This window comes from Girardinichthys multiradiatus, chromosome 12, assembly GCF_021462225.1.
Source record: "Girardinichthys multiradiatus isolate DD_20200921_A chromosome 12, DD_fGirMul_XY1, whole genome shotgun sequence".
Classification (NCBI taxonomy): domain Eukaryota; kingdom Metazoa; phylum Chordata; class Actinopteri; order Cyprinodontiformes; family Goodeidae; genus Girardinichthys; species Girardinichthys multiradiatus.
Genome location: NC_061805.1, coordinates 31,324,186 through 31,347,351, shown reverse-complemented (window position 1 = coordinate 31,347,351; position 23,166 = coordinate 31,324,186). Strand labels below are relative to the sequence as shown.

At 39.2% G+C, this 23,166-nt stretch overlaps 3 protein-coding genes across 4 annotated transcripts; 2 read left to right on the top strand and 1 right to left on the bottom strand.

The window, feature by feature from the left end:
- The first annotated feature begins 537 nt into the window (after positions 1-537).
- On the top strand, positions 538-7,737 carry sftpbb (surfactant protein Bb). The gene is made up of 11 exons (XM_047381389.1): positions 538-708; positions 894-946; positions 1,033-1,107; positions 2,513-2,635; positions 2,718-2,849; positions 2,936-3,016; positions 3,103-3,286; positions 4,847-4,989; positions 5,170-5,250; positions 5,489-5,599; positions 7,262-7,737. Exons 1-11 carry the CDS (start codon positions 657-659, stop codon positions 7,301-7,303), a joined length of 1,077 nt encoding a protein of 358 aa, XP_047237345.1. The 5' UTR covers positions 538-656; the 3' UTR covers positions 7,304-7,737.
- A 35-nt stretch (positions 7,738-7,772) lies between these two features.
- Positions 7,773-19,340, bottom strand: usp39 (ubiquitin specific peptidase 39). 2 transcript variants are annotated; one of them, XM_047381388.1, is made up of 13 exons: positions 19,196-19,340; positions 18,262-18,340; positions 18,083-18,177; positions 17,871-18,007; positions 16,591-16,743; positions 16,279-16,504; positions 16,117-16,191; positions 15,878-15,945; positions 10,960-11,148; positions 10,696-10,838; positions 10,435-10,570; positions 9,563-9,649; positions 7,773-8,036 (listed from the first exon to the last, which is right to left on the bottom strand). In XM_047381388.1, the coding sequence occupies exons 1-13, from the start codon at positions 19,212-19,214 to the stop codon at positions 7,986-7,988; spliced, it is 1,458 nt and encodes a 485-aa protein (XP_047237344.1). In that variant the 5' UTR covers positions 19,215-19,340; the 3' UTR covers positions 7,773-7,985. The 2 variants fall into 2 exon arrangements, with proteins under 2 accessions (XP_047237344.1, XP_047237343.1); XM_047381387.1 differs by lacking the exon at positions 19,196-19,340 and adding an exon at positions 18,639-18,839.
- Positions 18,852-21,881, top strand: c12h2orf68 (chromosome 12 C2orf68 homolog). Its single transcript, XM_047381390.1, has 4 exons — positions 18,852-19,259; positions 20,500-20,615; positions 20,700-20,845; positions 20,940-21,881. The coding sequence occupies exons 1-4, from the start codon at positions 19,150-19,152 to the stop codon at positions 21,060-21,062; spliced, it is 495 nt and encodes a 164-aa protein (XP_047237346.1). The 5' UTR covers positions 18,852-19,149; the 3' UTR covers positions 21,063-21,881.
- Positions 21,882-23,166: the final 1,285 nt, after the last annotated feature.

Sequence of the window (23,166 nt, the reverse complement as noted above, 5' to 3'; positions counted from 1 at the left end):
AACCAACCCTGTTTTCCCCCTCTGTATTAGGTATTAATGAGGAAATTGTGTAAATCATGTGAAATATAAACAGTTTCAGCCACATTCACGTTTTTAATAAAAAATAAACCTCTGAAAATCTGTATTTATACCATTGCTCTTGACAGTTCAGCCCAAAATGATTCAAATCATTTCTAATCAGAAACAAACTTCATAGTTGAAGAAAATAATAAGTTAAATCTACATCTGCCAAAGGTATGAATAATTCTGGGCTTAAGTGTATATATGGGAAACAAGGGTTAAACTAAGCGCTGATTAGTTGTCTTCTGAGTTTGATTTTTCTACCAAATTTAGATACAAAAATACTTTGCAAACAATGAAAAAACATTATTAGTTCATTAAGCGATTGTCGTTGAATCGTATGGTAAAATATTATCTTTCGAAAAATGTTCCCCACCACATCACAACGTTGACTGAACAGCAGTAAAAGTATAAAGAAAAGCGTTTCCTCTGTAACAGTTTATTGATTAGAGCGCCTGCGCATTACGCACCGCGCTTTGATAGGTTGAGGCTGTCAGGCTGAATTTCCGGTTCAGCCCAAACAAAAACACAGCTGTTTTTCTAAAAGAAACAAAAACCCTCAGCTTGTCTGTCAGTCTCCGTCCGTCCTCTCAATCATGTCCGCCCCTGGGTTCGTTCTGCTGGTTCTCGCTGCGTCTCTGTGTTCCGGTAAGGTTTTATAATGTCTGCCTTGCAGTGGCACACGACCAGTCGCCATTTATTCTGTGTTTACTGATCAGTCCAGACAATACATGCAAAACCCATTCACCTATATCATAACCGGTTCTGAAATTATATCGTTTTAAAAACCTTCATCTTTTTCTGCATCGTGTACCATGTTGTTCTCACTGTAGGTGACTCCAGATTTATTGTTGATTCTTTATCATTAATTGGACAAAAACCTCTGGTAAGAAGATGCGACTTTCATTTAGACATATTTAAAACATTTTTAACAAGCTGTTTTACCTGGTCTTATTTACCTGTTATTCACAGACTCAGGGGATGTGTCCAGAATGCAGCCAGATCATCCAGCTGTCCACCAACATGGTTTTCAGCACAGACACCAAGGTAGGAGCCTGCAGGTTTTATTTTAACTCTATTAGCAGGTTTCCAGTTGGTAAAATAAGGTTCCAGCTCACTGTAGACAAACATGAAAATCCATGCATTTATATATGCAAACATTTGCGTGACAAAAAATGCATCTGTATTAAAAAATAAATAGTATACTTGGAGTTATGGAGCAGCTACAAAATATATACATGTATTGGGATTTTATGTGAGGCACCAACAAAAAGTTGTGCATAATTGTGAAGAGGAAGTAAAATGATACACTGATACCAGGATATTTTACTTATAAAAATCTGAAAAGTGTGGCATGCATTCATATTTAATGGCTTTACTCTAATACTCCTAAATAAAACCCAGCGCAACCAGCGGCCTTCAGAAGTCATTTAATAAGAAAACAGTGTCCCCCTCTGTGTAATTTAACCTAATCATAAATCCAGCTGTTCTTTTAAGACCTCTGAGGTTTCCAGAGAACATAAAAGAACAAACAGCATCATAAAGACCATGGAACACAGCGGACAGGTCAGAGAGAAAGTTGTGAAGAATTTTGAAGCAGAGTTAGGTTATAAAACAACATCTAAAACACTGAACATCTCACAGAGGTCTGTCCAATCCATCATCTGGAAATACAGCAGAGCTCCAAACCTACTAAAGCCTGCCTACTCTAACAGGGTGGACAAGAAGAGCATTCTTTAGAGAGGTCAAGAGGTCTGTAATAACTCTGGAGGAGCTGCAGAGATCCACAGCTCAGGTGGGAGAATCTATCAATGGGATATCTATCATTTGTACAGTCCACACTGGCCTTTATAGAAGAGACAAGAAGAAAGCCAGAGCAAGTCCATTTGGCATTAAGCCCGAATACACCATCCAAGCTGTAAAACATGGTGGTGGCAGCATCATACTGTGGGGATGCATTTCTGCAGCGGGACGGGGTAGCTGGTCTTAGTTCATGGGAATACGAATTAAGCTAAATATAGTAAAATCCTAAAAGAAAAACTATTAGAGGCTGCAAAAGATTAGAGGGTAGTGTGGTGGTTCACCTTCCAGCAGGACAATGACCCTAAAATTGCAGCCAGAACTACAATGAAATGGTTTATACTGAAGCATGTGAATGTGATAGAATGGTCCAGCCAGTCGAGATCTAAATTTTGTTTCATGTGGCTCAATAAAAATGCATGCTGCACTATACAGATTTGTTTGTAAAAAAAAAAAAAAAATGTGAAACCCATGTATCATTTTCTATCTGCTTACCAGTTTTGTACTACTTTGTGTTGTTTAAAAAATAAAATCTTAGTAAAGTACATTAAAGTTAGAGGATGTAAAGAGACAAAACATGAAAACGTTCTATGCCATAAATATTTTTTGGAGGCACTGTTAATGTAAACAACTATCCATCATGCTTTCACAGGTTACTGTATTTAAAGCCTTGCATGCTTTGTGTCAGCGTCTCCCTAAAGAACAAGCATCCGAATGTGAGTTACAAGTGAAAATATATCTGCCAAAGATCATGCAGCAAACATCCAGTAACTGGGTGAGTTTGACCTCTCCTTACACCTGTTTATGTGTATATTTGATCAGACTTACAATACTAAACACTGCATCTGTTTGTATAGAAACCAGAGGAGATCTGTGAGGTTTTTGGGCTTTGTGCAACCAACCAGGACAAGAAACTGCAGCAGCCTTCCCATCATGTCCCCAGTAAAGACACGTCCAGCTCTGCACTTGGCACCGCCTCTGAAACTGAAGTTAGTGAGAAAGCAGAAGAGAAACAGGCAGCAGAAGTGAAACAGTAGTTGTAAATGATCAACTTGTACCTTATTCCTCTTTCTAGGATGTATTCAGCCCAGTTTGCACCTTGTGTTTGTTGTTTATCAAGAAACTGGAAACAATGTTGCCTAAAAATATGACTGAGGTGAGACTTTCATTTGACACCGGTATAATAATCCCCACCACCCTGACTTAAAGCAGCAGTTATCTTCTCACTCTCTCACCCTGCAGGAAGCTTTAATGAAAGTCATGGAAGAGGTCTGTCATCTGTTACCATCCAGCTATAAGGCTGAATGTAATGATTTTGTGGACAAATATGGAGTGAAGATTGTTGAATTCCTTTTATCATCTGCTGCGCCTCACACCATCTGCATTCTTTTGCACCTTTGTTTGTTTGAGACGCAGCCGGCTCCAGGTCAGTTAGATGTTTTTTGGTACCGAGCAGGTTTACGACCTGTACTGTTTTTATCTTTTATCAAATATTTTGATTTCACATATGAAGCGACCCAAACAGTTTGGTTTCATGTAATCGAATCAAGCTCTCTATTTGGACTGTATTCTTTAAATCAAATTGAGATTAGAGAACACTTTAGATCCACATGCTGGAGTTTATTTCTATTGAACCAATTCAAAACAAATGTCATGTCAAGGCCTTTTAAAAGACAAACAGATTCAATTCACATATGTTTATATAGAATTCAATTTAGTCCAAATTCATTTTAAATAATCCAGTCCAATCCCATCTGATCATTGGGTCAAATTGAGGTCTGATTGCATTCATTACAATTTAATCCTAATCATAACACAGTCCAGTCATATTAAGTCATAAAACTCCAACTGGTTAAAGTTGGATATCCAGGGAACCAAATGATTGCATCAAGTCATTGACTCTGCAGCAACCCATCCTGAACAAGCACGTGGCAACAGACCGACTCTTTCAACAGGAAGAAACCTACAGCAGAACCAGGCTAATTATGGGTCCGCTGCAACCAGTGGGTTTGACAGAACAAGGAAGATTCATGCAAAGAAACACCAAAATGCTGATATAGGAAAACAAAGTTAATAGCAGTAATAGCTCTATTGATACCTTCATCCAGGAAAGAAACGCAGTTCAGCACAGAATCACTGGGCCTTGTCACTCTTCCATGAAAAGAAAAAAGCAACAGAGAACATAAAGTAAGGGTCAGTTTTCCAACAATGATTCCATTAATAAAGGAAGCTGTTCCCCCGCCCTGTGATGAACTGGCGACCTGTCCAGGGTGTACCCCGCCCATAGACTGCTGGAGATACGCACCAGCTTCCCCACGACCCACCATGGAAGAAGCGGAATAGAAAATGACTGACTGACTGTTCCCCCGCCTTGCTCATTTATGCAATTAACCGCTTCTCTTTGGAGAACGGAGTGCTATTTCAGTATACTTTACTGCTATACCAGTAGAATCTAAAAACCACCGAACAGAACCTGTGTAACAACATGAAGTAGGCTAATAGAGGCCAAAATATCACATCATGCCCTGATCTGGACAATTTCAAGGGGAAAATATTTGGGGAAAATATTCAGTGGACTGATAAGACGAAGGTGGAACTATTTGAATGGAGAGCATACCGTTTGATCCAGAGTAAAGGTTTCCCAGCATTTAGGAAAAAGAACACCATGGTAAAGTCAAACACGGTGGAAGTAGTGTTATGGTCTGGGGTCTCTCTGCTACTTCCAAACCTGGATGACATGCTTTAATGGATAGAACAATGAATTCTGCCCTCCTACCATAAAATCCTCAAGGAGAATTTTGGGCTGTCAGCTTGTGACCATAAGCTGAAGCGACCTTTGGTGATCCATCAAGTCAATGGTCCAACGTAGAACAGCAAGTACACCTCATACACCCTGCTTGGCCCACTGATCACTGTTCTTTGGTTTTTTGTAAATTTACTTTGGTTTTCTGAAAACATGTGGTCAATACTATTGGGGTCTTTCCAGAGGTGGACCCGATGTCCGACTGTGAGTCCTGCCAAACACTGGCTGCACTGAGCCGTCTGCACCTGGGGCTGAATGCCACCGAGCCTCAGACATCAGCTTTCCTCCGGTCGGTGTGCACCCTCCACCCAAAAGCCATCCCCAAGGTTTGAGTCTCTGCTACTCCTGACATCTGTTGAAAACTACTTAAATCTATAGTTATTTACTGTATTCTGTCATCATGTAGTTAATTAAATATAATTTTCACCTGTCATTTTTAATAGTTTAATAAGAAAAACTCTCAATCTTTCTTATTTAACATTACAAACTCTGAACTCTCTTTTCAGTGTGAGGCTTTCACCAGAGTCCACGGCTCTCAGCTGCAGAAGGTTTTGGGAAACCAAATGGATGTTCCACATGTTTGCAAAGTAAGAATAACATAAAGGCCATGAACAGAATCTGTAATCTCAAAGGGAAAGAAAGGAACATGTTAGCGTCTATTCACAGATTATCAGAAGGTTGAAATGTAAGCTAAATGAAATGCAATTTTATTGTCACCGCTGACATGTTTTTAAAACGATTTGGAGAAATCCAGTCTATTTTGAACTCTCAAAACATCCAAATGTTTTTCTTGTTCATATTATTTGGGTGTTTTTTGCCCTGCAGAAAGCTGATTTGTGCATATCATCGAAGAAGCTGGAGCCACTGGGAAATAATCCTTGTACTTGGGGGCCGAGTTACTGGTGCAAAAACCTAAGCACTGCTCAGGAATGTGGGGTAGGTGCAAGTCATCATTGTTGATTTAGCTGGTTAAAATGAACATCAGGTTTTTTCACTGTTTCACTGGGTAAGACAATCATGCCAGTGAATGATGCGATGTGGTCCCTTACGCAGGGAGACATCTCTGGTTTCTCTGACTCTTTTGATGATGCTATGCACTGTACTACCCTTCAGTCTTTTTATGCACTCTTTGACAGCTAATTACATTGCAGACCAGATACCAGCTAACTTGTCAAATGCTCTCCCAGCCAAACCTCTTGGAACTGCCTTGCTGTTTCAGCATTTTGTTGCCCCTGTCCTTACTATTTTGGGACATGCAGCAGGCATTACATTTAAAATCAGCTCATTTAGTTAATGCAGGTCTACACTTTCTAAGTTTAAACATTTATGTTATTTATGTTGTCTTTTTTGCTTTCACTTTAAATTTAATGAACGTCCCAACGTTTCTGGAATTGGAGTGGCACTGAATCACCCTTCTCATTATGGATAATTTAATCAGTTATATTTCGTTCGTTCAACTGTTTCATAAATATAACCAAGATTATAGTAATGGGTAATTATTAAGGTACAAGTACATTGTCATGTCACAACCAAACATCAATGTATTCTATTATAATTTTATGTTTATAGATTAACACTAAGAATATTATTGTGAAGTTGAAGGAATTGTTTTTTTTCTTATTTTTAAATTTATTTTTCAAATTAAAATCTGAACATTGCAGCCCATGTTCGTACTCCCCTCTCAGTCTATGCTTTGTAGAACCACTGTTCATTGCTTTTTTTTACAACTGCAAGTCTTGAATGTCTGTACATCAATTTTCAAGTCTTTTCACAGATTCCCAATTTGATTTAGGTCCGGGCTGTGGCTGGACCATTCTACATGAATAAACCTTGAACTAAACCATTTCATTGCAGTTCTGACTGTATATCTAGTGTTGTCCTGCTGGAGGTGGAACCTCACCCTAGTTTCAAGTCTTTAGGAGACTCCAACAGCCTTTCTTCCATGACTGCCCTTTATTTAGCTCCATCCATCTTTTCATCTCCTCTGACCAGCCCTCCTGTTCCTGCTGAAAAAAAGAATCCCCACAGCATGATGCTGCCATGTTTCACCTTTGGAATAGCTCTTTTTAGCGGTTTTCTTCAGCTAATTTAAGTCTACATTCCTCTAGTTTATTTGGGTCTATCAGCTCCTTCCAGGCATGTTTAGTAAGGTTTCCAGTTGTGCCATGCTCATTACATTTTCAATGATCAATTAATTAGGGCTCAAATGTCTAATACTTGGGATATTACTTAAAAACCTAACTGCTTTATACTTATCCCTGACCTATCTGATGTGTTCCTTGGTCTCCATAAGGCTGTTTGTTCTCCAAACATCCTCTGAGGACTTCAGAGAACCGCTTGATTTCTACTGAGATTAAATCACACACAGGTGGACTCTACAAATGCATTAAAGTTTGTGGTTGTGACAAAATGTGAAAAACGTCCCAGGGTTTAAATATTTTTGCACGCTGTTGTATACTCAGGACTTTTGCTTGTTCTGTCAGGCTTGCCAGCTAAACATTAGACTGCAGTCAGTACATTCCTTTTCCAATACCATTAACTGAAGAAGTATCTTCAAACATTGTTTTAATGGGGTATTTTGTGTTTTTAAATCTACAGAACCAGGTCTTCTGTGAGAAATACGTTTGGAAGAAGAATTAGCACCTTGAAAGGTCCACAGCAGTCCCACCACAGCAGAGCTTGATCTGCTATGGACAAGTGTAATGCACTGAAAATGTTAAATGTAATTCCACCGTTTTACTGATAATTTATTGATTGGGGAACTTTCCCTATCTTATGCTAATCTAATCAAACAAATTGCTCAGAAATCTTTATACCTGCATGGGATTCAGTGTGCATCATCTGTTTCTGCTGGTTTGTTTTTTGAAGTGTTATTCTGTATTTGAGGTAAGCTCGGTCATTATGAGTGTAAAATAAAAATTGCAATATATTTTCTGATTGTCAGCCATAGCAAGAACTTTTAGTGTTTTCTCAAGCAATTAGATGAATGACTGATTCTCCTCTGATTTCACAGCTCTTCTGTTGATTATGGGATGTGCCAATGACAACATACAAATAAAACTCTAAAAATGGGAGAAAGTGTTGTGTTATTACAATTTAATTCACTCACTCATCCTGGAGCTGCTTTATTAAGAAATATCCACATGGTAAAAACACAGAACAATGCAAGAGAACATGGAGGCTTTTACATTTCTTTGCTTCATGTGGTCCTCCTCTGCCACTTTTATTCCTTTTATCCCTCCAAGTCATTTAAGTACTTTGTTGATAACAAAAATGATTACAAAACTAACAGTCATCCAGAGTGAGCACAGTCCTGCCTCTATTACACCTCCCTGTGGTTGTTTGTGTCACTGCTCTCTTGTCTCTTCCAAATCTGTTAAAAATAGGAGAAAAAACTAATCAACAACAAAGAAATCAGCAATTCTCCTTTGCGATGTTCTTAATATACATTTTTTAATGTATAATGCGAATATTTAGCCCTGTGGAAAAGTATAGAGAGAATAATTTAGGAAAAAATGGTTTTATAATTTTGAATTTTAAGGAAACCCAACAGTCCTTTCTAGTTTTACGTCTTCCTCATCTAACGATCCGGTACTAGGCATTACTGGTACACACAACTATTACTACAGTAACATTTATTGATTATACAGAACAGAAAAGAAGATTAAATCAGAATGACGTGGGTAAATTAGAATATTAGTGATCAAACAGATGCTAAGTCCCTTTTTTGGACCTCCTTCTAAATTTCCTCATACTCCTCAGTTATTTTTAAACTGTCATAAGATTTCCAATACATCACTCTTAATTCTGCAGATAATACATAAATATGTGAGAACAGCTCTAGATGATAGATTGTTACTTCTAATTTAGCATTGCATACTATACTGTTTTAGAACTTCATATTTTTGGTCTACAAGCTTAAACATTTTACATGGTTGGGTGATTTATTTAGACAAATAGAGATATTTTTGATGATTATACTGGTATAAATCCTAATAACAGCATGAAAAGATTAGACATTAGACTGTAAGAGTCTGAGGGTTGTTAGGGTCATTCCAAGTCTGTGGTAGACATCGCCTCATAACGGGTATCAAGACATAGCGAGGTTTCAAAACTGCAAAAATGTCACTACATAACAATTCTTTGGTAGAAACTACTTTTTACAAGATGGCATAGAAAGTGCCAGCAGCTTCTAAGGCTGTATGAAGCACTGACCCATCCAGTGGTGCCACTCTTCTAATTCATGCGTCACACCGCTGGTCAGCTGGATGAAAAAAAGACTACTACACTTACTCCTGACTTAAAAGATAAAATAATCCTCCTATCAGTTTTACTTTAAGGTAGAGCTGGCAAACTAACAGAGACATCTCTGTTAGGCAGCCAACTGCAGGCCAGCTACCCAAGCAAATAACCAGGCTTAATAACCTGCTAATATCTGCTGGGTACACTTGTGTTACTCCATTAGAAGAATGCAAGAAGGTATTCTTGCTAAAAGCACTTGACAACTACTACTTCATTTAGAAGATGTCTACTGTTTGTTGCATTTAATTCTAAATTATTTTCCTTCTTTTATAAGTAAAGGCACTTTAAGTCATGTTATGCATTGTTATTATGAATGTTTCTGTTTGATGTTGAGAGGCTCCATACTTGTTATCCATTTGTGCAACAGAGAATCTTCAATGTTTTAATACATTATTTGTACATAAAATAAGACACAGTTCGTGTTTTTGGAAGCTGCACGTTATTATGAAATTCCTGATCCTTGTTTCAGTATATAGAACCTTTCAGTCTCACAAGGACTTAGCATAGACCAGATACGATATGCTACAGGTTTCTGTTTTAATAGAGCCTTCAGGGGATCGATCACTATTTTCACTTAAACAAATGGGGCAGACTGACCTGGATGTAAGCCTCTGACAATGTGATCATCTGAGGAAGAATGTCGATCACCTGAAGGTCTTGCATCTCATACCACTTCCCTGTCCCCTGGTCAAACAAACACAGTGTTACACACACATAGTCATGAAAAAATAATTTTGGTAAAACAGTATTTAGGTCAAGCAGAACTGAATTAACTTGGTCCTTGAGTAAAATCCTATAACGGCTGCACGAAAAACGATTTTAAATTAGTCTGGTTTGGAAATCCCATTGGACATCATGACAACACTAGTGAAACATCAGGTTTCACAGCATAAAAAGTTCAATGTTATAACAAATGTACACCCTCTACTTTCCCAGAATAATTTTAACATACCACTTTATTTTTAAACGATGTAAAAAATAAATAAAAACAGCCGATTAAAGAACTGTACAAAACAAACTAAGAGAAAAAACAGGAATTAAATAGAGAAACCTAAGTGAACACATAGCAGCTGTAGAAAAAGTACAGGTACAAAGAGTAAAAGATTAAGACACATTTGAGTGGTTTTAAAGCTGTTTTGGTACCATTCTAATCTAATAAAAACTCAAGTTCAAACACTGCCCTTTGCATCAACGTATGATCGCCACAAGGAGGGCAAGTGACAGTCAAATAGGGAACATTCAACATCAAACCCTTTTACCTGAATAAAAAGTCACTTTAAATCATATTTTGATATTTTATTGTGATTCTACGATGCAGGACAGCTGCAAAATTAATTTACTGAAGCAGTGGAAAATCATCTGTTTCCACATTAATGATCAAGATTTTTAAAAAGGCCAGGAAACAAGGTACAAAAAGATATATTTTCCTTGATTTGTCACTAATGTTGAAATAAATGGCAACAACTTACATGATGCAGGACATGTATTCTGTAGGACCCCTCAGTGGGTTTCCCATCATGCACAATGTTTGCAACAAGGTCATAAGAAGTATTCTTCTCTGTAGCTTGAGCTTCTTCTGTGAGGTACTCTGAAAGGTCTACGTTCCTGTGGAAGCAAATAAAACGGCAGCGTTAAAAAGGCCATTTTTACCCTGAAGAGAAAATATATGTTCAACATATTAAAACAAAAAAACAAGTACAAGTTTTGTCCAGTTTTTTTTAAAGACATACGTGATTGGGAAGTTGACAATTGTTGGATTTTTTTCCACAAAGAAGTTGTTCTTGGTGAATCTTTTGATGCAAAAGATGAGGTATGGTGGCAGCTTGGTCAGCTGGAACCTTTTGAGGAAATTCTCTTTGTAGGTTTTGTATTCCTGAATTCAAAGTGGAAAGGGTTGGTATTAGCTTTTAATTGTAGCTGGGCTGTTTAAACTTGCTTGTAGCATTTAATAGTAAAAAATTAAGGTTTTCTTTTTTATTAATTAGGGCCAGTACCTTTTCAGCATTGCCATTGAACTTGCCCAGGATGTTGAAAAGAGGGACCTGAGGGATAATAAGCTGCTCTTTTTCATCCTTGTACAGAGGAGCTGTTGGAAGGTCCAGGGTCAGAAACAGGAAAGTGGACTCGGACATCTGCTCCTGGTACTCCTCTGTCTGAAGCAGCACCTCTTTTTCCTCAGGCAGCTGGAACGTTTTGAGAAATGAAAAAAAAAAAATACTTTAAGTCAACTTTACACTGGGAATAAAGGACACAAGTTATCATAAATCCTCACTTTATTGTTTTCATTTGTTCCCTTTAACTTCTCTGCTCTATATTTTGATGCTGTAAAAGAGTTTGGCCGACTTGATCAGCCAAAATAAATTTTATTACTATATCACTATATATATGCTTCCAATAGGTAAAATTATCAGGCAGCATGGGATATATTTTCACTGTTACGCTGATGATACTCAGCTCTACTTATCCATAAATCCTGATGAGCCCAACCAGTTAGATAGACTACAAGCATGTCTTGAAGACATAAAACCTTGGATGACTTTCAATTTTCTGCTTCTAAATTCAGACAAGATAGAAGTTGTCGTCTTTGGACCAAAGTCTTTGAAAAAGAAACTGCTTAGTCAATCACTTAACCTGGATGGCATTAAATTGACCTCTGGTGATGAAGTAAAAAACATGGAGATGGACTACCGGTTGGCCTCGAAGCGATTCTGGCAAACCGTCCGGCGCCTCAGGAGGGGGAAGCAGTGCTTCGCCAACACCATTTACAGTGGGGGTGGGAGGCTGCTGACCTCGACTGGGGACATTATCGGGCGGTGGAAGGAGTACTTCGAGGATCTCCTCAATCCTGCCATCACGCATTCCTTGGTGGAAACAGAGGCTGGGGACTTGGGGTTGGACTCTTTCATCACCCAGGCTTAAGTCACCGAGGTGGTTAAAAAGCTGTGTGGTGGCAGGGCTTTGGGGGTGGATGAGATCCGTCCTGAGTACCTCAAGTCTCGGGCATCTATACCGGATGCCTCCTGGACGCCTTCCTTGGGAGGTGTTCCAGGTACGTCCCACCGGGAGGAGGCCTAGGACACATTGGCTGGCCTGGGAACGCCTTGGGCTCCCCCCGGAAGAGATGGAGGAGGTGCCTGGGAAGAGGGATGTCTGGGCGTCTCTGCTGAGTCTGCTGCCCCCGCGACCCGGTCCCGGATAAACCGGAAGACGACGACGAGTACGAGACAAGTATGACCTTGGTGTTATTTTTGACCAGGACATGTCATTTAAATCCCATATGAAACAAGTTTCTAGGATTTCCTACTTTCATCTCCAGAACATTGCCAAAATTAGAAATATCCCATCCAGGAGTGACGCTGAAAAACTAGTCCATGCATTTGTTACTTCAAGGCTGGACTATTGTAATTCTTTACTATCAGGATGTCCACAAAATGCAGTTAAAAGCCTTCAGCTGATTCAAAATGCTGCAACAAGAGTTCTGATGAAAATTAAAAGAGAGATCATATTTCTCCTATTTTAGCTTCCCTTCATTGGCTCCCTGTTAAGTCCAGAATATAATTTAAAATTCTCCTCCTCACATATAAAGCCCTTAATGATCTAGCTCCATCATACATCAGAAATCTGATTGTTCCATATGTTTCTAACAGAGCACTTCGTTCTCAGACTGCAGGTTTACTGGTGGTTCCTAGAGTCTCTAGAAGTAGAATGGGAGGCAGATCTTTTAGTTATCAGGCTCCTCTCCTGTGGAACCAGCTCCCAGTTTTAGTCCGTGAGGCAGACACCCTGTCTACTTTTAAGGCTAGGCTTAAAACTCTCCTTTTTGATAAAGCTTATATTTAGAGTGGCTTAGGTTATCCTGAGCTATCTTTGTAGTTATGCTGCTATAGGCTTAGGCTGCTAGAGGACATAATGACCACTTTCACTCTCTTTGCTACATTCTCATACTACTCTCCAATTATGCATTATTTGCTGTTATTTCAGCTTTTAACTTTATGTTATCTCTCTTTTCTCTTCCTAGAAGCTACATATGACCTGGCTCTGTATCTACCTGTGACACCTTCCTGGAGGGGACATCATCCAAGCTTCTGCTGGCAAGAACTTAATGCTCACCTACCGATGATACACTTGGCCCTGTCTTTCAGTTTTTAACCACTATTTTTCTCCTAGACATAACTACTGACTGAGCTTTTGGCTGTGACTAACTGTATGTGCTCTCTCTCATACTCTAAACTTGAAAACTGGCTCAGAGTTTAGTTGTTTTGTTTTTTTCCCCGAGATGAAGCCACTAAAGGAGCAACAGTACAGACCAAAAGTTTGGACACACCTTCTCATTCAAAGAGTTGTCTTTATTTTCATGACTATGAATATTGTAGCTTCACACTGAAGGCATCAAAACTATGAATTAACACACGTGGAATTATATACTGGACCAAAAAGTGTGAAACAACTGAAAATATGTCTTATATTCTAGGTTCTTCAAAGTAGCCACCTTTTGCTTTGATTACTGCTCCGTACACTCTTGGTATTCTGTTGATGAGCTTCAAGAGGTAGTCACCTGAAATGGTTTTCACTTCACAGGTGTGCCCTGTCAGGTTTAATAAGTGGGATTTCGAGCCTTATAAATGGGGTTGGGACCATCAGTTGTGTTGTGCAGGAAGTGGATACAGTACACAGCTGATAGTCCTACTGAATAGACTGTTAGAATTTGTATTATGGCAAGAAAAAAGGAGCTAAGTAAAGAAAAACGAGTGGCCATCATTACTTTAAGAAATGAAGGTCAGTCAGTCCAAACAATTGGGAAAACTTTGAAAGTGTCCCCAAGTGCAGTCGCAAAAACCATCAAGCGCTACAAAGAAACTGGCTCACATGAGGACCGCCCCAGGAAAGGAAGACCAAGAGTCACCTCTGCTGCGGACGATAAGTTCATCCAAGTCACCAGCCTCAGAAATCACAGGTTAACAGCAACTCAGATTAGAGAACAGGTCAATGCCACACAGAGTTCTAGCAGCAGACACATCTCTAGAACAACTGTTAAGAGGAGACTGTGTGAATCAGGCCTTCATGGTAAAATAGCTGCTAGGAAACCACTGCTGAGGACAGGCAACAAGCAGAAGAGACTTGTTTGGGATAAAGAACACAAGGAATGGACATTAGACCAGTGAAAATCTGTACTTTGATCTGATGAGTCCAAGTTTGAGATCTTTGGTTCCAACCACCGTGTCTTTGTGCGGCGCAGAAGAGGTGAACGGATGGACTCTACATGCCTGGTTCCCACCGTGAAGCATGGAGGAGGTGCGATGATGTGGGGGTGCTTTGCTGGTGACACTGTTGGGGATTTATTCAAAATTGAAGGCATACTGAACCAGCATGGCTACCACAGCATCTTGCAGCGACATGCTATTCCATCCGGTTTGCATTTAGTTGGACCATCATTTATTTTTCAACAGGACAATGACCCCAAACACACCTCCAGGCTGTGTAAGGGCTATTTGACCAAGAAGGAGAGTGATGGGGTGCTGCGCCAGATGACCTGGCCTCCACAGTCACCGGACCTGAACCCAATCGAGATGGTTTGGGTGAGCTGGACCACAGAGTGAAGGCAAAAGGGCCAACAAGAGCTAAGCATCTCTGGGAACTCCTTCAAAACTGTTGGAAAACCATTTCAGGTGACTACCTCTTGAAGCTCATCAACAGAATACCAAGAGTGTGCGGAGCAGAAATCAAAGCAAAAGGTGGCTACTTTGAAGAACCTAGAATATAAGACATATTTTCAGTTGTTTCATACTTTTTTGTTCAGTATATAATTCCACATGTGTTAATTCATAGTTTTGATGCCTTCGGTGTGAAGCTACAATATTCATAGTCATGAAAATAAAGACAACTCTTTGAATGAGAAGGTGTGTCCAAACTTTTGGGCTGTACTGTACATTCATTAAAATTTTACTTTTCCTTCCCATAGAAAGTACTCCAGGATCAGTGCTTCTTTGTTCTCTTTGTGTCTCTGCTCTGTTCTCTCAAACCCCCTGTCAGTTGTGGCAGATGGCAGCTCACACTGAGCCTGGTTCTGCTGGAGGTTTCTTCCTGTTAAAAGGGAGTTTTTCCTCTCCACTGTTGCTACATGCATGCTCAGTATGAGGGATTGCTGCAAAGTCAACGTCAGTGACTGTCCACTGTCTCTACATGCTCATCCAGGAGGAGGGACTGCTACAAGTCACTGACTGGATACAATCTGCTGGGTTTCCTTAGATAGAAAAACCTTTCCTATCCAATTTGAATAAATAACTGAACCTGACTGCACTGTTCAATTGTTAGGATTAATTGGAATGTATGTACCTGACTTGTAAATCTGTATGATTCCATTGAATTGACTTTGTGAAGTCCCTTGATACGACGTGTTGTGAATTGGCACTATATAAATAAAACTGAATTGAATTATTTTCAATCTTTTTATAGTCTACATGCATCCAAAGCAAAAACTGAACATTTTAGTAACAAATTCAATTTGAATTGCTCCTGAACAAATTTCTGCATCTCAAAGAAAGACAAAGACCCTGTGTTGAACCAATGAGGTTCAATTTTACCTTAAACTATCAGTAGACAAAGATTTTACAAACGACAGACTCTTCAGCCACAGTACTTGCCAATCGCTATTTTCTATAATGAACATGTTATCTTGATAGATTTTTGATCGACAAAAGTTCTCATTGATCTTTTCTTTTTTTTTTTCACACAGCAAATGTGCAACAAACTAAAGTGTTTTGACTAATTAAGGTTCTTTTTTCTTTATAATATTACTAACAGGAAAATAATAAATAAACCTAAAAGAGTTACAAACCCCTAGATGTCAAATAAACTATCAAATTGAAATAATTTAATAATTCAAATCAAATATTCTGTGAGCTGCAAACTCACCAAATCTGGGTGTGGAAGTTTCTTAGAAAAGATTCGCATTGAGCCTTGAAAAACTTTTGTGATGATTGCTGTGAGTACAAAGAAGAGAAAACACTCAAATTTAAATTTTTTTATTCCAAAACACTAACGTCCCTTTATTATACAAGAATTTAAATCACTTTTCTATTTCAATATAGTTAACAGCAAGCGTAAAACATCAATAAAGGTGCCAAAAATCTTCTGAATTTTCTCCTACTCACATGACTTCTTCTTTGTGCCTCCAAGAGCTCCATGCAGAGCATTCAAGAACCAAGTCATGAAGTCTACAGCATCACCTACACACGATAAAAAAACATCAGCAAAACAACCTTATCCCCAAAAACAATAGGTATTAGAAGCTAGACAAAGTACAAATTAACTACCTTGCTTAGTAATTTGAAAGGTCTTCTTGCTGCACAGCACAACGGCCTGCAGCATCTCATGAGGAGAAACGTGGGCCTTAAAGTTTCTAGGATTCCAAAGTTTGCGCATCAGCTCCCCAAACCTCTGCACCAGGAGGAACATGATGTCCCCTGGTGGTCTGCGGATTCCTTTGTAGTTTTCCTCCTCCAGGAAGTAGTTTCGCAAAGGTGGGACATTTGAAAAAGCCTAGAAAGATAAAAATGAACTGTTCGTATTATTTTATATTACTGCAGAGTCCGAAAAATAAAATCTGGAGAATCACACACTGATACCTGCAACACTGCGTTAGCATAGTCGTTTGCTTTGATGTTGTTGAGCCCTACGATGCCTGGAAGGTAAGTCGTCCCATCATAGGCTCTGTACAGTTTACCATGCTTGTCCAGTCCAGCAATGTGCTGCTTGGTGAAGGTTGGCTTGAGCACATACTGGAGAAGAGAGAATAAGATTATAAAGCTGTTGCGTCATATAGAAACCCAAAAGTTGCTGCTTTTAGCAAGAGAACAAGAAAGTAAAAGCCAACATTTGTTAAACAACAAACATAGTTTAAAAAAAGATTAAAATAAAACATGCAATATGAAAATGGTGAACTTCTGAATGACGGGTTCATTTCTCATTTACCCTTACCAGCTAACACGTTTGTGAAACACATTCAGAATTAAAATGTTGTATAATTTCTAAATGCAAATCATAGAGTTCCTAAATATACCACATTAAAGATACATAGACAGAAATTTAACAATTACCTTCAATAAAAGGAAACCAACAGGCAACATTAAATAGTTTGCTACACTACAATAGTACCCTATGAAATAAGAAGACAACTGATGTTAAATTAATGAGAAAGAGGTACAAACTTCACTCAATGCAGCATCTACACTCACTGGCCACAGTACTAGGTACACCCTACTAGTACCAGGTTGGGCCCCCTTATGTCTGCAGGACTGTCGTAATTCTTCGTGGCATAGATTTATTAAGATGTAGTAACATTTCTCAGAGTTTGGTCTATATTGACATGAAAGCATAACACAGTTACTGCAGATTTGTTGCATGCACATCCATGATGAGAATCTCACGTACCACAACATCCCAAAAGTGAATCTATTGGATTATTATTTGATGATTGCAGAGGGCATTTAAGAGCAGTAAACTCATTGTCATGGTAAAACAACAATGGTTGAACATTAATTAAGCATTGTGACATCACACACTATCCTGCTGGAAGTAGCCATCAGAAGATGGGTAAGCTGTGTCCATAAGTCGGTCAGCTGTTTCCCAAATACTTAGACCAGACGGACTGCCACCAACAAGTATGACATGTACAAAATTCCCTTTATTTCCAATTCTGGTGCACAGCTTAAATTTCAGAGAATTTTTTTTACTACATCTAGATGACTAAATGCATGGAGTTGCAGCCTGATTATTGACTGATTCACTATCTGAGTTAGAAATCAAACAGACGAACCTAACAAAGTGAGCGGTGAGGGTATATCTCAATTCCACATATGGTACAGCATATTCATAGTATCAAAATATATGACACAATTTCACTCACGGTGATGTCCTCTAGTGATGAGTCAATGATCTCATAGTTATCTGGCAGACAGTAAAACTTGAGTGTATGCAGGTTGAGGAACACATGGTGGCTAAACTGTACACTGTGGGTGTACGCATGGGACTTCTGACCTCTGCCTGCAAGGAAAATATGACAGTGAATCCAGGTGCTAGCAGGTTACTTTCAGGTAATTTCCAGGTCGTGTTGCTTACCTTGAAAGTATTTCCCACACACGAGGCAGGCATAGACGTTGATATGTGAGAGAGATATAGAGCAGAGCTTCTCGAAGTCAAAATCCAGCACACTCCTGCGAATAGACAGACTTAGCTAAGGATGGATCTTACTAGCATAGGGGTTTTATAACGATTTAGTCCATTTAACTCAGTCTTGCCTGTTTATGGTGTCAAGATAGGGACAATGGCGGCTTCTACGGTCTTCTCCTACACGCCCTCGTCCTCTTTTGGTTACAACTAAAAAACAAAAACATCCATCACAAAAAACAGCCACCGACGTTTCTACACATTTTGCTACAACTCAGCTAGCTAAACATGCTAGCTAATATAGCTTCTTAATCTCACTGCATAAATAACCAAATAGATGTTTTAAAGAGACGTGCTTCTTCATATTAGACCTTCGTAACATCTGTTATCGCTCCAGCGTGCGACTGGACTAAGTCATGCATATAATCCAACTACCTTTTATGTCTGGCTATCTTTTTAGCTGCTAGCTAACAAACGTTGCGCCGACGATAGAAGTAAACAAACTGACCCCCATCTTCGTTATCATCGTCGTCGACCTCATCCACCCTTTCTCGCTTCAAAGAAATCATCTCATCAGTTATCCTATGGCCTTAATATTAAACCAACACACTAGATAAATATGAGTTAATTGTGATACATAAATGGGTCTAACTTGAGCTCCTCGAAACTCGCGGCGGTTGTGCGTCGTAGCTCTCCGGAAGAGCTAACAAAAACCTAACCCGGGGTTAAAATAAATATTTATGGACACGTTTAACCGTGTTCGGATATCACAACCGAAACTATTCAGTTACTAAAATAACTACTAGTTTGCCTTGCCTTTAGTATTAAATAATAGCCGTGATTTTGCGTCCTTCTAGTTTTAGTATAATTTTCCAGTTTGTGTAAACTCTGGGAATGGTACAATTGATCAACAATTTATGGGCAGCTAGCTTACTTAGCTTTTGTCAGAGCTTGGATTGAAACTTCTTTTAATTATTAGTTTTTAAATACTATAATTCGTGTACAAACTACTTTACGGAATGGATATTTTAAGAGACGAAGGAGTGCATGAATTGAAATACAAACCCGGTGGTCGTTTGGACATGACCCACGGCTTCCTTCACCATATCCGCAGGAACCAGATTGCTAGGTAATTCACTCAACCACTGTTAGCTAATGCTAATTGTATATGAGATATTCTTAAAGGGTTACAATTCCCTGTCTTCTGACAGATCTGAAATAACATAAAAGTCCTTACCGATTAAAAACAAAAACTTTAACGTTTAAAACAGAACATAACAAGGGAAGGCTTTGCAGGCTTTTGGACCTGTTGTTCCCTAGGTTTATGACAAAAAGTGTGAAACTAGAACTGCAGGCGTATTTCTGCAGTAATTTGGAACATGTCCATCTAAATGAATTGGAAAACTTTTATCAAAATGTTAATTTCAGTATTTAAAAAGTGAACCTGATGTTTGATAGATTCATCACATCCAGTGATATATTCCAGGCGGTAATTTCTGTTGACATTGATGATTATCTTTTATCACAGCTAAAAACACAAAATTCTGTTTTTTTGTTTTTTAAACTTAGAATATTACATAAGACCTATACAAAAGCATTTCTAATACACAAATGATAAGCTACTGTATGTCCTTGGCAATAGTGGGGAAGGGTCATCCACAAAAATAATTGTTGAAGAGGCTGGCTGCTCACAGAGTACTGTATTGAAGAATATTAATGGAAAGTATGGTGCAAGGAAAAAGTATGGTTGAAAAGGTGCACAGGAAACAGGAATAAATGTATTGAGAGGCTTGTTAAAGCAAAGCCCTGTCACAATCCTTCTAGTCACTTCTGAACCAGATACACTATCACAGGCATCTTAGCTTGGCTAAGGAGATAAAGGATTTTACTGCAGCTCAGTGGTCCAAGGTCCTCTTTTCAAAAGATAGAACATTTTGCATTTCACTTGGGAATCAAGGTCACAGAGATTGGAGGAACAGCGAAGAGGCACATAATACACATTGCTTGGGATCAGTGATAGTTTGGGGAGCTGGTGTTGGCCTATTGTGTTTTTTTTTAAGTCCAAAATCAGAGCAGCCATCTACCAGGAAATTTTAGTGCACTCAATGCTTCCTTCTCCTGACGATGTTTAAGGAGATGCTGATTTTATCTTCCAACAAAACTTGGTTGGCATTTGCACACCTTTAAAAACTGTTAATAACACCAATACATTATAGTTGAAGCCTCAATAAAATTAAATAGCTGTAAAAAGTTTTGAGTTGAGAGTAAACTTAGATTTATTAAAGTTTCAACTGAATAAAAAAAAGTAGTTTTTTTCTTTATTTTGAACTAACGTGCAACTAACATTGTCCATGCCTTTTTGTTTTAAGAGATGATTATGATAAAGAAGTAAAGCAGGCTAAAGAGCTTCAGCGACGAAGGCACACAACAACCCCTAGAAGACCTCGTCGACCTGACATCCAGGTGTACCATCCTCGGCAAAGACGTAAGTAATTTGTGATGATTTTTCAAGGTTCTGATGGTGATTACTTCCAGAGGAAAGCTAAAAGGGTTTTTGCTCATTTACCAGGTGGGTCAGAGCCAGGAACCGGTGCTGATCCTGAAGAGTGGAACGAGAGTGGGTCGAGCACAGAGACTGAAACCCACGGGACAGAACTCTTCTGGCTTGACTATCAGGAGGACTCTGGAGTTATTACTTCTTTCTTGGTGCACAAGGTAAATGCATGTTTCTTTTTACTAAAAGTACTGTATGTCCCTTTGATCTTTGCCTTGGTCTAAAGTCTCTCCTGTACTTTCATTCTTTGTAAAGGAGGATAAGCCTGAGAAGGTGGTGGAGCTTGTCGCAGAGAAGAGCGTCCTGGATGCCGCCATGAGAGCTGCTCTGGAGGTTCGAATTCGAAAGGAAATTGAAAAAAGGCGAGACAACCGATGATAGGGGTTCACAAACAGCAGATCGAAAAAACAAAGCTGTTGCAGTCGCAGTTATGTGCTCATGCTTTTGCATGGTTTGAGCACAGTGAGGACCCTGCTGTCATTTACAGTGACCGTTGGCAGAGGAGACCTGAAGACGAGCCGTATGTTCGTTAAGAAGGAGAAGGAACACTTGGGTTAATGTGTAGATCAGCTGAACATGTCCTAGGTTTTATTTATTTACAAACATCTACTTTTTTGTTTCTTTAACAGAAAGGCAGGAATGTTGTCAGAGGAGCATCAGTTTATGAGCAATGTCTTGGTTCTGAAAATGAGAATTTTGTCTTGTATAGTAGATGAGTCCACAAGAATGTGTTTAGGTGGTAACTCTGTTTTGTAGTTTTCACTTGTGTTATTTATTCTGAGTTGTGGAAATTCCATTATTTTTGATACAGTGATACCTTTTGAAAGCTGAATAATAAGAAAAAAATACATGTACTTAAAAGCCATTTATGGTTTTCCAGTAGAGTCTGGCTAATCTGCTCTGGGGCGGACTAATCATAAACTGTGATTGTGCATTCATATGATCTGGGCAACATTTTTGCATGCTTTAATTTTCTTCCGACCCTCTGGAAAACATAAGCTCTGACTAAAGAGATATTCTGAGTTAGGTGATTTATGTGAAATCCTCAGCAGGTGGCAGCAACAGACAGTTTTATTACCTCTTTATGATGCTTCTTCTATGTTGTCTTATATTATTTCGATAAGCTCTAATTAAGTTTAGCTGTGTTTTTGTTCTGTATAAATCTTTGTTATTCAATAAAGAATACATCTTCCTTTACTAGAAATGGCTATATGAAATGTGGAGCAGAGATGACTATAAATCTGTTTTTTTTTTGTTTTCCTTTGTTTTGTTGAAAGAAAGGCAGAAGAAGTCCTGCTTGCAGTTTGAAAAAAGTGATGTTGGGCACCGGTTTTTAGATCTGGTCCTCAGAACCCACTGTTCATTCTCCTAGTAACACATGGCCCTGGAAGCAGTATGCTGTAGCAATTCTTCAGTTCGGAAATGGAAGCTGCTAAGAGTTGATTTGAAGATGGATGAAGCCAAATATAAGGCAAGAAACAGGAAGACAAATTGCTAGAGGCTGCATCAACACTAATTATAAAGAGCAGGAATGGAATGGTTTAGCAAGGCATATCCATGTGTTAGAATGGCTCAGTCAAAGTCTAGACCTAAATCCTAATTAGAGCATCTCATAATAAACTGAAAATTACTTTTCAGACACGATCCATCAAATCTGACTGAGCTTGAGCTGTTCATTCAGCCTCTAGATGTGCAAAGCGTGTAAAGACGCATCCCAAATACTTGCTGTAACTGCAGTCAAAGGTGAATCTACAAAGCATTACGTACAAATGTGCACACCTCCCAGATTTTTACTTACAAAAGGTTTGGAAATTAAATCCTTCACCTTTTCTTCTTTGCTCAAATGTTGAACTATGAACAAATTATGAAACATGTTATCGTAACAACATTCAGGATGACCTTTTAGATTTAGGTCAAAGTTCGAAAAGATATAGCTTATAGCTTTCCTTGTATTTTATTGGGTGGAATGTACATTCCACCCAAATCTATAAGTGAACTTTATCCTTAAATGACAAGAGACAACATTTATCTTTGGGGTGATGTTTTTTTAAGCTCCACGGTGGCAGGGCTTCAATGTTGTGGGGCTGTCATGGTATACACGCCTCTTCAACATTGCGTGGCGGTCGGGGACAGTGCCTCTGGACTGGCAGACTGGGGTGGTGGTCCCCCTTCATAAGAAGGGTGACCGGAGGGTGTGTTCCAACTGCAGGGGGATCACACTCCTCAGCCTCCCTGGTAAGGCCTACGCCAGGGTATTGGATAGGAGAGTTCGGGCCGATAGTCAAACCTAGGCTTTGAAAGAGCAGTGTGGTTTTCGTCCCGGCTGTGGAACACCGGACCAGCTCTATACCCTCTACAGGGTACTCGAGGGTTCTTGGGGTCTTGTTCACGAGTGAGGGGACAATGGAGCGGGAGATCAACAGGCGGTGCGGTCCCCATTATTGCGGCGGCTGCAGTAATGGGGGCCGTTGTGGTGGAAAGA

Excerpts from the sequence above, each read along its gene's own strand:
- usp39 (XM_047381387.1), bottom strand. The coding sequence starts at position 18,699 with ATGATTTCTTTGAAGCGAGAAAGGGTGGATGAGGTCGACGACGATGAT. Across the intron at positions 11,149-15,877 it reads AACTTCCACACCCAGATTTG|CTGCCTGAGGAAAAAGAGGT; the intron begins GTGAGTTTGCAG and ends AAAACGTTCCAG. Across the intron at positions 8,037-9,562 it reads TGTCAGAGGCTTACATCCAG|ATTTGGAAGAGACAAGAGAG; the intron begins GTCAGTCTGCCC and ends TATTTTTAACAG.
- c12h2orf68 (XM_047381390.1), top strand. The coding sequence starts at position 19,150 with ATGGATATTTTAAGAGACGAAGGAGTGCATGAATTGAAATACAAACCC. Across the intron at positions 20,616-20,699 it reads GTACCATCCTCGGCAAAGAC|GTGGGTCAGAGCCAGGAACC; the intron begins GTAAGTAATTTG and ends CTCATTTACCAG. Across the intron at positions 20,846-20,939 it reads CTTCTTTCTTGGTGCACAAG|GAGGATAAGCCTGAGAAGGT; the intron begins GTAAATGCATGT and ends TTCTTTGTAAAG.
- sftpbb (XM_047381389.1), top strand. The coding sequence starts at position 657 with ATGTCCGCCCCTGGGTTCGTTCTGCTGGTTCTCGCTGCGTCTCTGTGT. Across the intron at positions 2,850-2,935 it reads GCACCGCCTCTGAAACTGAA|GATGTATTCAGCCCAGTTTG; the intron begins GTTAGTGAGAAA and ends TCCTCTTTCTAG. Across the intron at positions 5,600-7,261 it reads GCACTGCTCAGGAATGTGGG|AACCAGGTCTTCTGTGAGAA; the intron begins GTAGGTGCAAGT and ends TTAAATCTACAG.